Source organism: Lycorma delicatula, chromosome 9 (genome assembly GCF_047948215.1).
Source record: "Lycorma delicatula isolate Av1 chromosome 9, ASM4794821v1, whole genome shotgun sequence".
NCBI classification, from domain to species: Eukaryota; Metazoa; Arthropoda; class Insecta; order Hemiptera; family Fulgoridae; genus Lycorma; species Lycorma delicatula.
The window spans coordinates 9,722,501-9,741,005 of record NC_134463.1 but is presented as its reverse complement, the minus strand read 5'-3'; the positions used below and the strand labels follow the sequence as shown (position 1 = coordinate 9,741,005).

Genomic DNA, 18,505 nt, shown 5'->3' with positions numbered 1-18,505 from the left:
CCAATCACTATTTCTTCACTCACCACCCTCACATCCACTAGGTCCCTCCTTATCTCTCTCTCTCACTCTCTCAACTAACACACATAGTCAATTACCAATTTTTTTCTTTTCTCTCCCCATCTGTACCTCATAACCTTGTTTCTATTCTTTTCAAACCATGAGTTACCCACTATGAAGTTATTCTGTTCACAAATCTATATCATTATTTTAACTCTCCCACCTCTTCCTCCATATCTATGTGGTCCCAATACCTCTCTATTCCATTTCTCTCTGTCTCCTGATATTACTGTCTCCTTATTGTCTATGCAGCTTTCCAGTTTCTCTAAGAACTGTTCCATATTTTCTTCAACACATCCCACCTTTGCTGCATAGACTTTTGATAACCTGGGTCGTATGATTCTAACATGTAATGCCTCCACCCTCTCCACACTCTCCTTTATCTCCTGTCAGGTCCTTTTACGCACTGCCCCTGATTTACTACCCTTGTCACTGCGCTTGAAGGAGATGTTGATTTATTTACTGGCAGCTGACACTCGCCATGTCACAAGACCTTTTTCAGCTTAGTGGTATTTTTTAGATACATTGCCTCTCCCTCTTGGCAGTACCCAGGTGGGTCACCCCTACATCTACTTCTGAACTATCGTCAGGACCAGTGTTCGAGGAGGTTGAAGGTCACAGTATCCCACCATACCACAGGTGCTGCTGCTGCCTGTCCAAGATGCTTATTTGGGACACCCCTTATTCACAGCTACCCATTATACTGATGGCCTTTCCCCCATCCACAATCCAGGGGATACACCTGTTGCCTGTAGCTAGGCTCTCAATTCTTAGGACACGGTTACCTAGAATAAATCAGATTTATTTTTCTTTTGAACTATTTCTTTTTAAAAAAATATACAGTTTCTGGTTTCTTTTCCTAAACCATTTAACTTTCTCTAGAAACATTTTTGATTTTTTCTGTTTCTAATTGTTGAAAGTGCAACTGTGCTCCATCACTGTATGAAATTTCAATGTTTAAATCATAATCTTGATATTATTCACCATTGTGACTGACGATCTTTTGATGAAAGTAAAGAATAAAATTAGTATATTTTTTTCACTGTAATCTAAAATATTATTTACTAAAAGAGTTTTAAGTGAGATTTTTAAAAGAGTTTTAAGTGAATATCATATTTTTCAGCAACCAGCAGGTTTACGTTGTAATATTTAACATTCATCATTATCAGAGAATCTTTTTTGTACACTTGTATCATTATTATCTATATGAGGAGTGCTGAAAATTAATGCACAGTCACTCATAACACAATTGAAAAGAGATAGTCAAATGAAACAAATACGGTACAAAGTACATTTTATTTTCTACATATATTTTACTTTTTTTTTCTTTTTTTTTCATCACAATTTACAACTGCACATTTCTTTCAATGGTAAACCAGTTTTTTCTTTCAGTCAATGAAGAATACTGGCAGTCTTTCCTTGATCCACGCAACATCACTGCATCCTTCAGTTCATCATACGTGGTGAAATAAATAACCTGTATTTGTGAAAATGTTTTGCCAAATCTAGTGCATATGGAGGCTGTCAGATTTTAATTTCGCAAGCTAATTCTAATATGTGCTCTAAAATTTTATATTGCTATATGAATTCTACCTTTTTCTTTATTAATTTTAGTTTGGTTTTAGTGATTTGGACACTATCCTGTTAACTGATTTTTTTTTAATAGATATATGGTGGTTTGTCTACTGCAGAATTCAAGACAAGATGGCATACATGGCAGACAAATGTAACTAGTAAAATTGAAGCTGGTGTTTTTTCTTCAAGCCCTCAGCTTACTGTTATAATGAAGGTAGTTTTGTTTCATATTTTTTGTTTAACTAGTTTTTAAAGAATCCTATTTTAGATATAATTTACTTAATATTGGACTAGTCTGTAATTGGATCAACGTAATCATCAATTTAATCATGCACTTCTAATGTACTTCAGCAAGCAAATCAAAATATATAGTTGAAAGGTTATAAATATGTGGTAATAAATTTATTTATGAAGAAGGAGTTAAGCAATTATATGATTTTTGATTTTAAATAATTGAGAGAATATTCTGTAATCATTTACAAAAACTAAAAATGTATAACCATAAAATTTGATTAATAAATAAATTACCGTCATCAGTAATTTATTGAGAAATTATTAAGATTAGTATAAATATCAAAAGCAAACATAGAACCAGTAAATATTTTATTGCTTTCATATGCTAAAATATTATTTTTCTCAATCCTACGGAAAAAAATTATAAAATTTTTATTGTATTTTGGAAATTAATGAATTGGATTACTCAAATTTTATATTTATAAAAACAAAAATAATTTATTTTTTGGCAAAATTGATAGAGATAAAATGTTTCATTCTTTTATTATTACTGTATTGCACTATAAAACTGTATTGTAGAAAACTTATCACACTATAAGTAATAAGTTTTGACAGTGGATTGGTTCCAAAACGTGTCACCATATAAAAGAATGAAGCTAAGAAAGGTAATAGCAGAAAAGATAATAGAAATTATTATTTTAATAAGAACAATAAAATTGATACTTTCCTCACTTCTTGTTCACTGTACAATTTTAAAAGAACACTTTAATTGTGACAGTTGTTGCATGAGATTTTTAAATTTTATGCAATTTATTTTAATTTGTTTTATCATATCTTTATATTATCGTGTTTTTCAAAATAATGGTATTACCATTGAAGAAACATTTATAACATGTATGTATTATATAAATTTTATTTTTGTGATCAATAAACACTAATTTTTATCATTATTAATTTAGAAAAAGGAAAATGTTTTATGGAATTTATATTATTTACAGATTGTAAGTGGAGATGATGGCATTATTGATGAAATGAAATCACATTGTGATACATGGTACCAGTTAATGGTTGCTGTTTTACTTTATACAGACCCAACAATCAAATCATTTGATCTCAGCTTTAATTCAAATCTTTGTATTGAGGCATTTGGTGGTTCAGATCGTTTGAAGTTACTTGATGAAACAATTTTGACTGTTTTAGAATGCAATATTTTGGAGGTTCATTTTTTTGATGTAATAGGATAACTGTTGATGTTGGTGAGGATAAGTTGATGAAAATTCACTTTACAACTGTTACAGAACTTAGAATTTTGTGCCGAGTAATTTTGAAATGCTGAAAGTGAAATTAAGGTTCAAAAACAAATATACAAGGTGAGCTCCTCACCTTATGCCAAAACTTAAGGTAAATTATTATGTGGTCAATTGTTTTGCTTCTTCTTTTTGGAAAAGAGCGAGGAAAATTTCTTAATTATATTGTTATGTATGATGAGGCTTGGGAAAACCACTTTATTTCTGAATAGAAGAGAAAAAATACAAAGTAGAAACATAAGAAACTCTTCCGAGAAAAGCAAAAATAATAATAATTTTTTAATAGGAATGATTAGATAAAATTAGGCAAAAATAGTTCATGGTTGACCGCTGGAGATTAGTTCTAGTTTATTACATTGAACACTTGAGGTTATTATCTGATTACATAGCCTCCATGGAGCTAAAACTCTTGTGGGTCCAACTGACACTAATGAGTGTAATAGGAAATTATGAATTATGAAAAAATTTTATTAGGAATGATTAGATAAAATTTATGATAATATTACAAAAAAGATTATGAATATGATTACAAAAATTGTGTTTTATTTTCTGTTTTGTATTTTTATTTATATATTTATTATAAATACTGTTTTAATCTAATCATATTGTGAATTCAGGACCTACATATGTATTCTAATGTTTACCCATTTTTTTTTAAAGATATTTCTTCTGTAAATTTTTATAAAAACAAAACATTTTGTTGAGTTAAAGTTAATTTCATATCAAGCAATATACTCGTTAATCAATTATTATTATTATTCTGTATTGCTTTTCTGATATTTTAAAATTATAAAAATTGAGTTTGACATTGTTACAGGTGATGAAAAAGCTTCACTTTATGTCTGACAGTGGTTGGTGTGCAACTCATCTAACCAATTTATTGTATTATTGTGGGCAATTTGATATTAAAGATAAACAGGAATCATGGTAAGTTTACTTTCATTTTTTGATTAAATTTTTGTAAGTTATATATAGTTACACAAAGCATTGTTAAACTCTGCCATTACATTTCTTCACTGGCATGAAGAAAAGCATCAATATGAGTTGAAAAGTGGAATAATTAGGTATTCTAAACGTTTATAAACAAGAGTATTTAATTTTACCTTTGTCACACTAATCTAATCTTCTAGATGGCAGATTATGAAAATAAAACAGTCCAAATCATATCTACTTGCTTACTCCTTTGATCTTTGCTTACCAGCTAAAGATAAGCATTTTAAATATATAACATTTTAATTATACTATCAACGGTATATTGTAGGTACACATGGTTTGTTGAGCATCTCTTTGCCGAGACTGTTGTTGACATTTATTTAGCTAACTGATTTATTAATATTAAGCAACAACAAATATGAACAGCAAAAATACTGTACTCGTGCAGTGTTACCTTCACTGCGCCAAATCCTGTAGTTAAGCATTATAGTTGTCAGCTGCAAAATGTTAAACAAAACTGTACCCATGCAGAAGTGGTAATTTATGGCTTTACCCATTCAGTTTCCATTTTTCATTTTCTAAAAATGAAAAATTCAACATTATTGGAGAATATTGAAAAAATAGCTATTAAAGCTTGTAGGCTTTTGGTAGGACCAGAAAAAAGTTGTTATTAACAGGAAGTTATGAACTATTAATCCAAAATGAGGTTTGTGTGTATCTGTGTGCATATCTAACTGTAACATAGCAATAGCAGAAAAAGGGCTGTGTCGGAACCAAGGATGCAGGTCCTTTATGTATAGAATACAACATGTTGTTGGATTTTAAAAACCAGTGACAGGCAGAATTTAGGTTTAGAGAGATTTAGATTAATTTTATTTAACATGGCCCATTGGTATATATGTAAATATAAAAATTTACATCCTAGCGCTTTCAGAAAATTATTTCCATCTTCAGGGACATATCGTAACTAATTATACATATAATAATAATAATACATCACACATTAAATGAGTTAAAAAAAAAATATTTGTATAAATATAACAATTGATCATCAGTTATTAAAATCAAGTCATGTTATATTTACACAAATATTTTTTTTTTATTATCTATTTTTATTTTTTATTTTATTTTCTAAATATTTTTTATTTTTATAACTCATTTAATATGTGAAGTATTATTATATATATAATTAGTTAGAATATGTCCCTGAAGATGGAAATAATTTTCCAAAAGAAAAGATGTTGGTAAGCGGATTAATAACTTTTTATTTAGAGAAATTTTTTTGGTCACCTACAGAAACCTTGTTCAGAGAGTAATGTGTTTTGAAAAAATGGCTTATTTATTCTGGGCTGAGAAAGCTGTTGATAAGAATGGATCATTGGTACATAAGGTAACTTATACATGGCATGAGACTGATGCTGATGTTTCTTGCAAAGGTTGGGTGTGTTTCCTAGTGTGGTTGGCAATTGCATCGCCATGAAGTTTAAGTTGAATTGAATCTAAATACAATGAAGTGCATACAGATTTGTTTGAGCATCAATGTTAAAGTCTTCCATGATTATCCTCAATACTTCAATGTCCATAATCTTATTCTTGCTTCTTTTCTTTGAATTCTCATACTACTTTATAGTGAAGAGAAGTATTTTGAAGTCTGAATGGAAACACTTGGGTGAATATTAATGACAATAAAGCTTGAAATTGGCATTGAGTGTCATGTCAGCAAGGTATACATCTCCCACAGTCTTCAGTTTCATGTTCAAGTCGATCTAGATCACTCTATATTCAGTGGGGACTATTTAGATCAATGCAGATTATGATGGCATTCTATAGGAAATGTATTACATTATATGTACATTAGTAGGTGAATTTTTTCTTTTTTTTTACGTAAAAAAGGAAAATTTCATTGAACTTGTAATTAATAAAAGATACTTTTATACTCAGAAAGTATCTTTTCTTTTAACATAACAAAAAAAAAAATGTTGGCTTTCAGATACATACCTTCATTGTAGGTTTCAAAAAGTAATTGAGAGCATTATGTTCACAACAAAATTATTTTAGTAATTACAATAATTTAGTAAAGGTTAAGATATTAGATGGGATTTTAATAATATTTCGTTCTAAAATAAAAATTAAACATTTATTTAAAAATTATATTTTAATAATTTTAAATCCATGTAATGATGAATTAAATTTTATTTGAAACTAATAATAACAGATGTGTCAATTCTTTTTAGATATAAAGATAAATAATAAAAATAATGAGAAAATTAAAGTTTTTTTTTTTATTCCAGCTAATAAAAATTCTGTAGCAGAATTTAGGAAAAAAAATTAAAACAGATTAAGTAGCAAGTTAGAATGAATATAATGATTTTTTTTTTTGTATAGGGAACATAAATAAAAGATTAATTAAAAAGATTATAGAATAAATAAAATACTTAATTCTTAAAACCTTTATGATATTCTCTTCTTGCGTGACAAAATAAACAAATATGGAAAATTAATTTATGTTAAATTTCAGAATTATGTAGTAGTGTGTATACTGTTCAAATTCTGTTACTGTAAATAAAGATAACAAAGTTTACTAGTTGTTTTTTTTTTAATTATAGATTTTCATATACCATGCTTCCCAAAGTATGCAACTGGTAACTACTTATACTCTTATACTCTTATACTTTCTACATTCATCCATCAGCTGCAATATATCCTGTGACATCAAAAGTTTTCTACCAGTTCTCATTATTCCACCCAAATTCACTTCTGCTGATTTAAGAATTTCCTTTTTAACATTCTCCTGTTTTTCTTCATTTTCTACCTTATCGCTTTTACTCAGACCTCTTGTAATGTCCTCCTCAGAAATCTTCTTTACCTCCTCTTTCTCAAGCTTATCTAAATTTCAAAGATTTTTCTGAAGGTTTTTAAACCTCAATATACATTTCATCATCACTAAATTATGGTCGCTATCAGTGTCTGCACCAGGTAATGCTTTGCAATCGTTAGTTGATTTCTAAATCTTTGTTTAACCATGATATAATCTACCTGATACCTTGCAGTACCACCAGGCTTTTTCCATGTGTACATTCTTCTATTATGATTTTTAAACTGGGTTTTGGCATTTACCAAATTATACTTCGTCCAAAACTCAATAAGTCGGTCCCCTCTTTCATTCTTTTTGCCCATCCCGTATTCACCCACAACATTTCCTTCCTTGCCTTTTCCGATGCTTGCATTCTAACTATTAGTAAATTTTCATCCCCTTTTATGTGTTTAGTTGTTTCGTCAATTTCTTCGTATACACTACCTCATCATCATCATGGGTACTTGCATGCATGCAGATGTTAATTATTGTTGTTGGCTTAGGTTTTGATTTTATCATTATTACAATGATTCTTTCACTAAGCTTTTTGAAATACTCTACTCTCTTCCCTATCTTCTTGTTCATTATGAAACCTACTTCTGCCTGCCCTTTATTTGACATTGAGTTTCTAAAATCACCTGACCAAAGGTCGTTTTCCTCTTCCCACCAAACCTTGCTAATTCCCACTACATCTACATTTAACCTGCCTGTTTCTCTCTTTAAATTTTCTAATATACCAAGCTTTATTAGACTTCTAACATTCCACGGTCCAACTAGTAAAATATTATTTTTTAATTTTCTGGTGATCCTTCCTTAGTAGTCTCATCTAGAGAATCAAACAGGGGACTAGTTTATCTCCGGAATATTTTACCAAGGAAGGTGCCTCCATCTTTGTTAAATGAAAATGCAGAGAGCTACACTTTCTTGGAAAAAAAAACAGCCGTAGTTTTCCATTGCTTTTAGCTGCACAGTACTCAGAAGAATGATTGATGTCGATATGGCCGTTTAAGTCCTCCTGACCTGTGCCCTTAACAACTACCGAAAGAGCTGCTGCCCTTTCAGGAATCATTCCTTAGTCTGGCTCTCAACAGATACCTCTCCTATTTGGTTGCACCTTCGGTCCAGCTACTCTGTATCACTGAGCACTCAAGCCCTCTCACCATTGGCAAGATCTCATGATTCATAGAGAGGGTTGAACTACATATATATATATATGTATATTTGAAATCTTCTGTATCAGTAAAATAACTTATGATTAAGTGTAGTTTAGCTTTTTAAGTATAATTTATGTAGCACCATCATGAAAGTAACCTACTTACATGTTTTTTTTTTTGCCACATGATTGTTTTTATCAATTCTTCAATCATATCTATTTTGCAGAAATAAAATCACATCATACCTCATTACATACTAATAAGTTGCCAGGTATTATACCAGAATTACCTCTTGGTTTTTTAAGCTTTGTAAAATTTTTAAATCACTAAGAATCATTAAAATTATAACATTCAAATTCTTATCTTGTAGTTCTACGTCACTCAGGTGATAATGACAAGGTGAGTAACGCAATTTTGTATTAAATTCAGTTTGTCAGTTCTCTTCAGGCTATGATTGCAAAAATTCATTCTTCCTACACCTCAGAAAATAATACAACCAGCAAGGTTGGGTGAATATACTGTCCATGAAGTGTCATACTTTTCTCTTAGGACATCTTTACATGGTTGGATGTGATTGCCACCATTTGCCTCTAACAAAGAGTTCTTGGCTGTTACTCCAAAATTTGCAACAATAAACATTTACATTTTGACTTTCGAGTTGTCGTTTATGAAGCTTTCTTCATGAGTTTTGTTATCTAACCAGTACACTGAAAACTGTTCATTAACAAGACATGGTTGATGATATGTAAAATTCTCCCCTTGATAAGCTTGCCTACTGGCTGAATGTTGCAGAGCTGGGTTACAAACATATGTCCCACTTCTTCAGTGTTTGTGATGTTTAAATGCTGCAAATTTCACTACGGACTGTTTAAATTTCTTAGCTGAACTTCCAGCTCACAATTTTGTTACTTTTATCATAATTGTATTTTTATTAGGACCCTAGCATTTTGATATTGCTTGAAGTATATTGAAAATAATCATTGCATTTTGATGACAGAACCATGAATTTTAAAAATTAAGTTTCTGTCATAGACAGAGGCTGGAAACTGAAATAGTAAATTGCTACTCAAGAATATAATTCTTAATGACCCTTCATCTCTAGTGCTTGAGCAGTGGTGACACAATTTAAGGCTATTCACCTAAACTCCTGTGTAATCTAATCTTCGTTATGTACAATTTTGCCATTTACATGTCTTATGTGTAAAATTGTTAACTTTTACTAGTTTTTTTATTTTTATTTTAAATCTATTCTACCTTTTCCATCTTTTATCACTTTACTATCTGTGTAGTAAAATTCTTCAGATTCTGTTAATTTATATTTCACATCATCATTTTTGTCGGTTTATTTATTGTTTTCTTTCTGTTAACATTTTTTTTTTCAGTAAATAGTATATGTAAAGTAGAAGGTATGCGTTGTCTCCAGAGAAAATGTGTTGGTCAGGCTCTATGTTGGGCTCTTAAATCACAAGATCCTGGATTTGCAACATATATTGCTGATTCATTACTTCATCATTATACACAAGAAGGAAGTTTTCATTCTCTTGATTTACTAGATAATCTTGGATCATGTATGTTAATCAGTGACCGGTTAACATTTTTAGGTGTGTATTTTAGATATTAAGATTGTTGTATATAAAATAATTATTTTTAAAACTCATTTTAAAGAATTGCTTTAACACCTTTTATCAGAACAGCACCATAAAATAAATTTTTATTTTATTTATGTGTCGATTTTGAGTTAATTGAAAATCTATCTGCCAAATTTCAGATTTCTAGGGCATTCTGGTATTTGTTTTACAGAACATATAAAGGAACTAGCAATTCTATAAAAAAAATTGCCAATTTCTTTTTTAGGAAAATAGTTACATTTATCTGCAGATAAATTATGACAATTTTATCTACAGACTATAACAAAAGTTCTTAACTTAATTATTGTATAACTCTTTGGTTATACACCAAAATTATTTTTTTTTTTTTTTTAATTTTAAACATATTTTACAAACTTAAATCAATTTATTTCAATTAATATATTTTAAAAATGCTATTTCAGTTCAAAAGCTGAAACTGTTTTCAGGATATGTAATATTATGTTCTACATCCTTGATTTTTATAATTGGTTTTTCAGTATTGCTTTTAAGATGATCAAGAGTAAATTGTATTTTTTGGTATGCTCTAATAATGTCAGTCAATAAAGCTTGAGGTGAGGGAGTAGAGTTGGAAAGTTGAAGAATATTTTTAGCTGTATGTAATCATTTAAGGACTATTTCAGTTACAATGTTTTATTATATTTTTACGATGTTAGCAGCAGTATTATTCTATTTTTAACTAAATACCACTAACTGTTGTACCAGAATAAATAGATACAGTGATTCTGTGTTGTAAAAACACCTCTTTTTTTTCTGTGTGATGTAAATTTCACTTGTAAGTATTACGCGAGTTTGCATAAATATTTAAGTTGCGCATTATAAAAGTTGAAACTTTTATTTCCACACTATATTGACACATTTGATAATCCAGTATATTAGAAAATCTATCAAAGTGATGGCTTTCAGTAGAAGGTGTATTATTTATTCTTCTGTAAATAAATTGTTTCATTGATGGACTTCATACCATTTCCTGCTTCGCTTTTTCTTCAAAACCATTGGTAAGATCTTGTTCAGTATTATTTTTTATTTTGCTTCATTAAAAAATCAGTTATTCTTAATCGGGTTGCATTCTTCATATTCTGAAGGCTAAAAGATATTTAATTACAATTCAATGGAATTTCAAAAATAAACTTGTATTAAAGTTAACATTTTACTTGTTCCCATTCCACCATAATTAACAAAGAAGTTGGGGATTTTGAATTACATGCAGAATAAACACATAAGTAAGATAACTTTAATACAATTATATGAACATTTTTATAATTACCAGCTGTTATGAAGTAATCAGATTTCTGTTGAATTTTTACTACTTACATACGTTACAAAACCTAAAGGTTTTGTAAAGGCGCACAGCTACCCTGTGTAACAAGCGATCCAGTTTCATCAGTCATTTGACAACATATTCATGATTCACATGCTATTATTGTAATTTTATTTATATTAATTTATAATGTAATTAAGAAAAAACTAAATGAAAGCATTGATTCTGGCTTAAGCAATTAAAAAACATACATTGAAGTATTTTAAATTTTATTTGAATGCCGAGAGATGACATTATACTCATCGACTAAAACTGACAAAGAAAATGTACAGAAATTTTCGAGAAACCATTTCGGTCCAGGATAGCTACAAGATTTAAATTCTTGGCCACTGGAGCTAAATAATCATTTTACAGTATGGTTTGCTCTGCCTTGTGAGGCAACCATATCTCTATTGCATACGGCAAATCTTTTGAACTTGCCTCATGCAGCAGCCATAGACAATGAATTCATCTTTAAAAATGTTACAAATCCGTAATAAACCATGAAATAATTTTATCCCACTAATTATTGTATAATTATTGAATATTTTCAGGTAAATATTGTGAATTTCATCAGCTTTATAGAAATGGAGCATTGAGGGAAGCAGCTACTCTGTTAACATCTTTGTTTGCATCTAAACTTTGTCCAAAATAGTAAGTTTATTAGAACTAAGTTTAAATTTACTTGTTATAATTTACATAGAGTATAGATATGCTATAAAATTATTATGGTATTTTCATAAGAGTAATTCACCACATAAAATTTTATATAAAAATGTGGTATAAAAATTTGTAGCTTGTAAAATATTGGCAAGAACAACCTGGAAAGTGAGCCAGATAATTCCAAGTAATTATTACTGGTTACCATAAGACCAGTAATACCAGTACTACCAGTAAGTGTTACCCTTATAATAAATAATAAGGGTTGCCAGATTTCAAATTCTCTTTCAGGCTTGACACCCTGTTTTGAGCTCTATTTAATTTAATGAGTTGTTACAGTGATCCATTCTCAATTTTCCCTAAACTCCTTCACGACTAACTCTGACAAATTTAATTTATCTAGTTTACTGTATTTAACTATTAAAAACCACCTATGTACACATCAAATTAACAAGATTAATATAAAACTTACCGATTTTTGTAATATTATGCTTCACGAATCCATAGGGCTATAATCGATTATAAATGTTTACATTCAACAGTGGTAATGCATTACATAATATTACAGTATTTTATATAACTGATGATGAATGAATAAAGTTTATTATATAGATTATTATATTCTTATTAAGCTGCTATTTTATTGATGTGTCCATAAGTGATTTGAAGTAAAATACAATTAAATGCTATAAGATAATAGGATTCACAGATGATCTACAAAAGTTGAATTTTTTACAAGTTAACTTTGTTCAATACATTTCAAATATTCTACAAATGTATAACTGCAAAATTTTAAAAACCACCTTGCACTCATCCCTATCAACAGTAGCAGTGTCATTAGTAGTCCTATATAATTATCATCAAGCTTTAGAATTTCCTTAACGAAACAAAAGTTTTAAAAATTATCATTGAGTGTGATTTTTTTTTTTCACCAGTCACAAACCAATTCATCTGCTATAAGATCTGTCTACCTGGATTTGAATGTTACCGCAATTTGAAATGTACTAATTATTTATTTCTTGGTTTTTTATGCAATTTATTCAGACTTTGAAATATAAATGTATTTTGTCTTAACTTTTCTAGCTTCTGGTTAACTCTACTGATGGATGCATTGCCTCTTCTAGATTCGCAAGATCCTCCGATTTTATCATCAGAAGATACAAGTGAACTATTATCTTGTTTAGAAGAATTAACAATAGAAAGTAAAGATATTGATTCTAAAAAACATTCATCAAATAATTCAGAAAAAACAAAGTTAATAAGATTAGCATTAAGTAAAAATCTTGCTAAGTCTCTTATTTATGAAGCATGTCATCCACCATTAACTGCTGATTGAATGGGGATTTTTTTATCATTTGTATTTTTTGGTGAGTTGTGACGTGTTTAGTAACATAATCATATCTGTTTACAAAGTCAGTAATTTAATATTGGTTGATTAGAAAATCATTTCTGCTTTCTTAAGTAAAAAGGAATCCTCTGAATTTAGTTTTGGTTGTATCTGTTTTCTTGTTCATTGTTACAATTGTGTGTGACATTCTTGCTTTGTTAAATTTGTTAGTAATAGAAATTATATATACTGTTTTAAAAGTGTTTGACCTAAGTTGATGATTCATATGTCTAAAATGATTTTAGCTGATTAACCTTCTGCAATCCAATTTTACATATGTATGAGTTTTCCCATTATTTACGTTATTATTTGAATAATTACACGTTCAAATCTACTTTAGTTATAAATACTGGTTAATTTAAAAAATTAACAGTAATGTGAACTTTTATTATTTATTCACTTATATGCGCAGATAGGAGCAATTTTAAATTAGTTTAAATCATTGTTCATATTCTCAAAACTAGTTTGTTGAAAAATATCTGTATGATAACATCCTGTTTTAATTCAACCTTTTAATATTTTATCTCTTTATTTGTATGTTTTTGGGCCAAGTGCATTATCCAGTTTTTACAAAATTTTGTAAGTAAGATTTCATACTGTTGGGCACAACATTTATGTATAGCAACTTCTAATAGAATATTTATTGCAAAGTAGCAGTAGATATAGTCTTTATAATTTGGAAGTTAAAAACCTAGTAATCCAATAAAATTTTAGATAAGGTAAAATCCTTTCACTTGCTTAAATTTAGTGTTCTGTATAGTAACCAGTCTATTAAAAATGTGGCTTCTGACATCAGCATAGATTTCATGTTTATGTTTACTTCTCACTTTTCAATTTATAGGATGCCCAAGACATTCCAGATAGAATGCAGAACCATAAGGTTGTAAAGGGTTACATTAACTAAGCGATTTAATGATAAATTTCTCAAACAATTTTTATGTGATTTTCATAACATTTTTATATGTTTACTTTAGCATGTTTATATGCATAATTTAACATGTTTATAGGTTTAGCAGCTATAGGCTATAATGCCCAATTAAAACCAGTTAAGAGAGTCCAATTTCAGTGCGATTGAAAAGTGCCAAGAGGTGAACAGGATTCAAACTAGAACTATTGGGATGAAAGACAAGACATTTTTTGTGTTATGTATTGTAGTTTTTTCTACACGTTTCCTCATGTAGCTGTTTTTCACAAAACAGTTGGAAAAAATGAATCGTACTTTCTGCTCCCATTTAAAAAATATTATTTGGAAGGTTGTTGTAGTGATGCTATTCTAAGTTTTTGCTACACAAATTGATGTGATAAAGTTAGATAAGACATGTCTTATCTCAATATTCTGTGCTAGGTGGTTTATATTAACCCTTTGTGGTCAGGTGGCCAGTATAGCTGGCCACAGCCCGCTCTCGGTCAGTTTGTTGCAATATATACAGCACTAACAGTGCTCACAGCTCAGACAGCCAGCAAGACTGGCCACTTACCTGTCGTTGTTGGCTCAACTGCCATCCTGACTGCTCTGCCCCACCAGCTCAGAATTGTTTATCATTCATTCCTAAATATTTACATAGGGCATTTAATTAAAAAAACAACATTAATTTTACAATAATATTTACATTTTTTTTTTTATTGACAAAGAATAGTTTAAAACAGTTTTGATTAATTTTTACTTTACTGAATATAACATAATAAAATAATATTTAAAAAGAAACTTTGAAGTATAAGAAAATTGTCCAGCACATTTGTTTAACTTGCTAGCTATATTGTGGTTTATTTTTCAGAATGGTATTTTTCAAAGCATTCACCCATGTGTAGTCCAGGGTGTTTCTGACAGGTCTTGTAAAAAATTTGCTTCATTTTCTTTCTCCTTCAGGTCTTCTATCTCTACAAACAGTGCAGTCTTTTGTTAAAAGCCTGTGTTGGGAAATGTAAAAAAAGATCGGGAAACACACTGCACAATTAGTTAAAAGGCTGTCCGTTAGGTTACAACATTAATCACAGAACACAAAAGAAATACACTGTTTCTATAGCAGCATGTTTTGATTGGCCAGTACTGCTGGCCATCTGAGCTGTGAGGAACACGACTGTGCAAACAGTTCTGACTTGATAGGTAAAATGGCTGCGGCCAGTACTACTGGCCACCCAACCTCAGTGGGGTAATTTTAAATACGTCATCCGACCACAAAGGGTTAATAGAATTTAAAATATACAAGCAAAAAAAAAAAATATATATATATATATATATATATGAGTAGGAGAAAGATTGTGCACAAAATAATACACAATGCTCCCCAATTATTCTGCAAATTGGGATATGTACTGGGTGAGTAAATTATGTTTCTGTTGTTTAATGAATTTACAAAACTTTATTTCTTAATTAAATTAATTTGATTCTAGTAAAAAGAATAAAATTAATTTAGTAATTATTGCTAATAAGTCAGTAGCTAAAGGTTAGTTTTAATTTATCTCGTTATGTAAAGTGTATTTGCTGCAGACATACTGTTAAATCATAATTCATGCATTTGAAGTTTACCAGAGGTGGTACAAATTATTTTTGAATTTGATATTGATAAACTTGATAAGAAGTATAAAAAAATTGCATAACAAATTAGAATTTATTGGAAGATGTAAAAGAAGGTTAGAATTCAAAAATATTTTTAAAAAAAGACTTCAAAATATTTCTTAATAGAAAATAATAAAAAGAAAATTAATTATGAATTTTTGATTTATTAGTGAAGACTAGTAATATTAATCAATTTAAAGGTATTTGAAGTACCAGATTTAACAAATATTCATGTATCATAGAGGGTAGATATAAACTATAACAAACTAATGTAATGTTTACTAAAACACATAAATCATATAAATATCAATTTGTAAATCAAGTGTATTTTTCCCAAAATGGCAATGCACAACAAGATAAGTAAACTATAATAGTTTAGCATGTGGAAACGTTTGGAATACGTAAAACAAATTGTTCAGGATGTTGGATGTGGGGGGTATACCGAAATGAAACAACTGGCACTGGATAGGGAATCTTGTAGAGCTGCATCAAACCAGTCAAATGACTGAAGACAATATATATATATATATATATATATATATATATTTTCAATTCACTTATATATTTTAATTCCAAATGGGACCAATGGATATTTAACATATTTTAAACTTCTCAGTGAGATGAGAGAAATGATGCAATTAAAACTTAATTCTAATTACCCGATCCAAAAAACAACAATGTGTTAATTTCAGATAGCTAGAACTATGTTTGTATGCTTTGTTTATTTTTCTTGTTGTATGAGATATTCTGATTATCTCTTTAGAAATCTTCTTCGATAAGAGAAGCAGTAAGCTCCAGTTTAAAGTGTTCAGCTTTCAGGTGGGTGTGAAGCTGAGTCGGCTCAAAAATTTTACACGGAATGTATATTCATGCGATAACTTGTTTTAAACACAGACAAGCAGTATTTTATATTTTCAAAAATTGATATTATCATCATAATTTGTTATTTGTAAAATGAAAAACTTAAGATTTAATTGTTTTGTTGAAAATATCAGTTCAAGGACAGTCACATAAAAATAAAACTGTTTTTATTTAATGTTTGTTTATGTGAATGTTTGTACTTATTTACCAATTTTATGCTCCAATTTACATTATGTAGTCTTCTTACATTTCCTGTTTCCTTATTCCAACAAAATGCTATCAGTTCTAATTAGATATGCATTGAATATAAGAATTAATTGCAAATCGTTGTTATATATCAAAATATAAAAGTATATATATCTGCATGTATAACATTTTTACTTTAATCACTTTATAATTATGATAAAGAAGGGTAAAGCATTATTCATGGTTTTATCAATGGTTTTCATTCAAATTTCACTGGAAATTTGATTGAAAACCAGTGCACTGACTTCAGTTTATCATATAGGTAGCCTTTTTAGTATTCAATATATGGATACGTTTACATTTTTTAGTAACATTTTTTTACAATCATAGGTTAATTTATTATAACAAATCAATATATCAAAATTAAAAAAAAATTTTCAAAAACTGTTAAAAAAGAATGGAAGTCAGATTTGAACCGATGTGCCTTCCCCTTGTAACATCCAAATATTTCATTAACTAAAATTTCATTTGGCTATAACTCTGAAACCGATGAAAATAAATACCGCTTATGATATATCGTTGAAAAGCTCTCAATAAGGGCTCATTAGATGTTTATTTTGCAAACAGTTTCTTTTTACCCTCTACATACTTACTGTTCAGAAAAAATTAAATAATTTAAACGATTCAGTTAAACATGTACATCCACTCCAGTCTATATCGAATAAATTAAAAAAATTGATTATATAGCTCTGATAATATTGAATGAAAACATTTGGAATAAAGTGGTCGGCAAAATTCTTAAATAAATCATGCTCAGTATTACGCTGACGCCACATGAACTCACGTTGTCAGGTACAAATCGATCTTTTGCCTTTGGCTGTTGAACTGCTTCTTAATTCAATTCTTCTCCAATTTCCCCATGCATTCAAATGTTTGGGGGTGTGTGTATATGTGTATATATTTTTGAAGATCAAAAATATTTTCTGAGCGATTCACAATTATATGAAATGTAATTTCCCAGCAGATTATGAATCCTATTCGCCTGAAATAATAGTAACGCATAAGAGCCTGCTCTTATGTAATTAGTTACCAATGATAGCAATGAATCAGCACTTCTACCTGGTATCACGAACATGAAGCACTCCTTTGTTTCTCTACAAAACTCTCCAAATAACCAATGCTGAGGTAGTATCCAGCCGATATAATTCTTCATTTTGAAAATATGCTTTTGTCAATTTCAACAGTTATGCCAGGCTTGCTGGTTTGTATTTTCTATCTGATATTTGATGATTGTTCATTAAGTAATAAACAAGCGCACACCTCTCATGTGTATTTGCACCAGTTGACTACTGTATTGATTTATTTTTAATTCTTCCTCTCAAAATTTAACCAAAGCCCAACAATAAATGAAAAAAACCATTTTGTAGAAAGGAAATTTTGAACTAATGATAAATGTTTCTAGTTGCAGCTGTTTGAACTCCCTGTAGCCATCCCTTGAGTACGTGCACCGATCCTATGAACCCATTAGTAAAATCATGTCATGACCGCGTTAACATCTACGCGGATTACAGAGAATGCCATAATTCTGTAACAATGCAACAGAATTATTTTTATCTGTAATTTGTTCAACAAGGCATATAAAATTCATGTTGACCGATTGAACTACCAAACACAATTTGAGAAGAATACGTAACACTATGCAGAATACAACTGCAATAATGTAATTATTTGACGAGCGGTTAATGAATATACAATGTGTATAACCTTACTGGCTAAATATAATCTGAAATGTCC

The 18,505-nt window shown here is 29.4% G+C and overlaps 1 protein-coding gene and 1 long non-coding RNA gene across 2 annotated transcripts in view; one reads left to right on the top strand and one right to left on the bottom strand.

Moving 5' to 3' along the window:
• Window positions 1-13,256, top strand: part of LOC142330400 (nuclear pore complex protein Nup85-like) — a 30,103-nt gene extending 16,847 nt beyond the window's left edge. Inside the window, exons 6-13 of the mRNA XM_075375625.1 lie at window positions 1,724-1,846; window positions 2,865-3,083; window positions 3,991-4,100; window positions 4,514-4,579; window positions 5,403-5,542; window positions 9,497-9,715; window positions 11,615-11,714; window positions 12,804-13,256. Coding sequence (XP_075231740.1) covers window positions 1,724-1,846; window positions 2,865-3,083; window positions 3,991-4,100; window positions 4,514-4,579; window positions 5,403-5,542; window positions 9,497-9,715; window positions 11,615-11,714; window positions 12,804-13,056 — 1,230 coding nt within the window. The 3' untranslated portion in view covers window positions 13,057-13,256. The remainder of the gene's footprint in view (window positions 1-1,723; window positions 1,847-2,864; window positions 3,084-3,990; window positions 4,101-4,513; window positions 4,580-5,402; window positions 5,543-9,496; window positions 9,716-11,614; window positions 11,715-12,803) is intronic.
• A 1,439-nt stretch (window positions 13,257-14,695) lies between these two features.
• LOC142329961 (uncharacterized) overlaps window positions 14,696-18,505 on the bottom strand; it is a 37,996-nt gene continuing 34,186 nt past the window's right edge. Inside the window, exon 3 of the long non-coding RNA XR_012757640.1 lies at window positions 14,696-14,985. This is a non-coding gene — a long non-coding RNA (uncharacterized LOC142329961). The remainder of the gene's footprint in view (window positions 14,986-18,505) is intronic.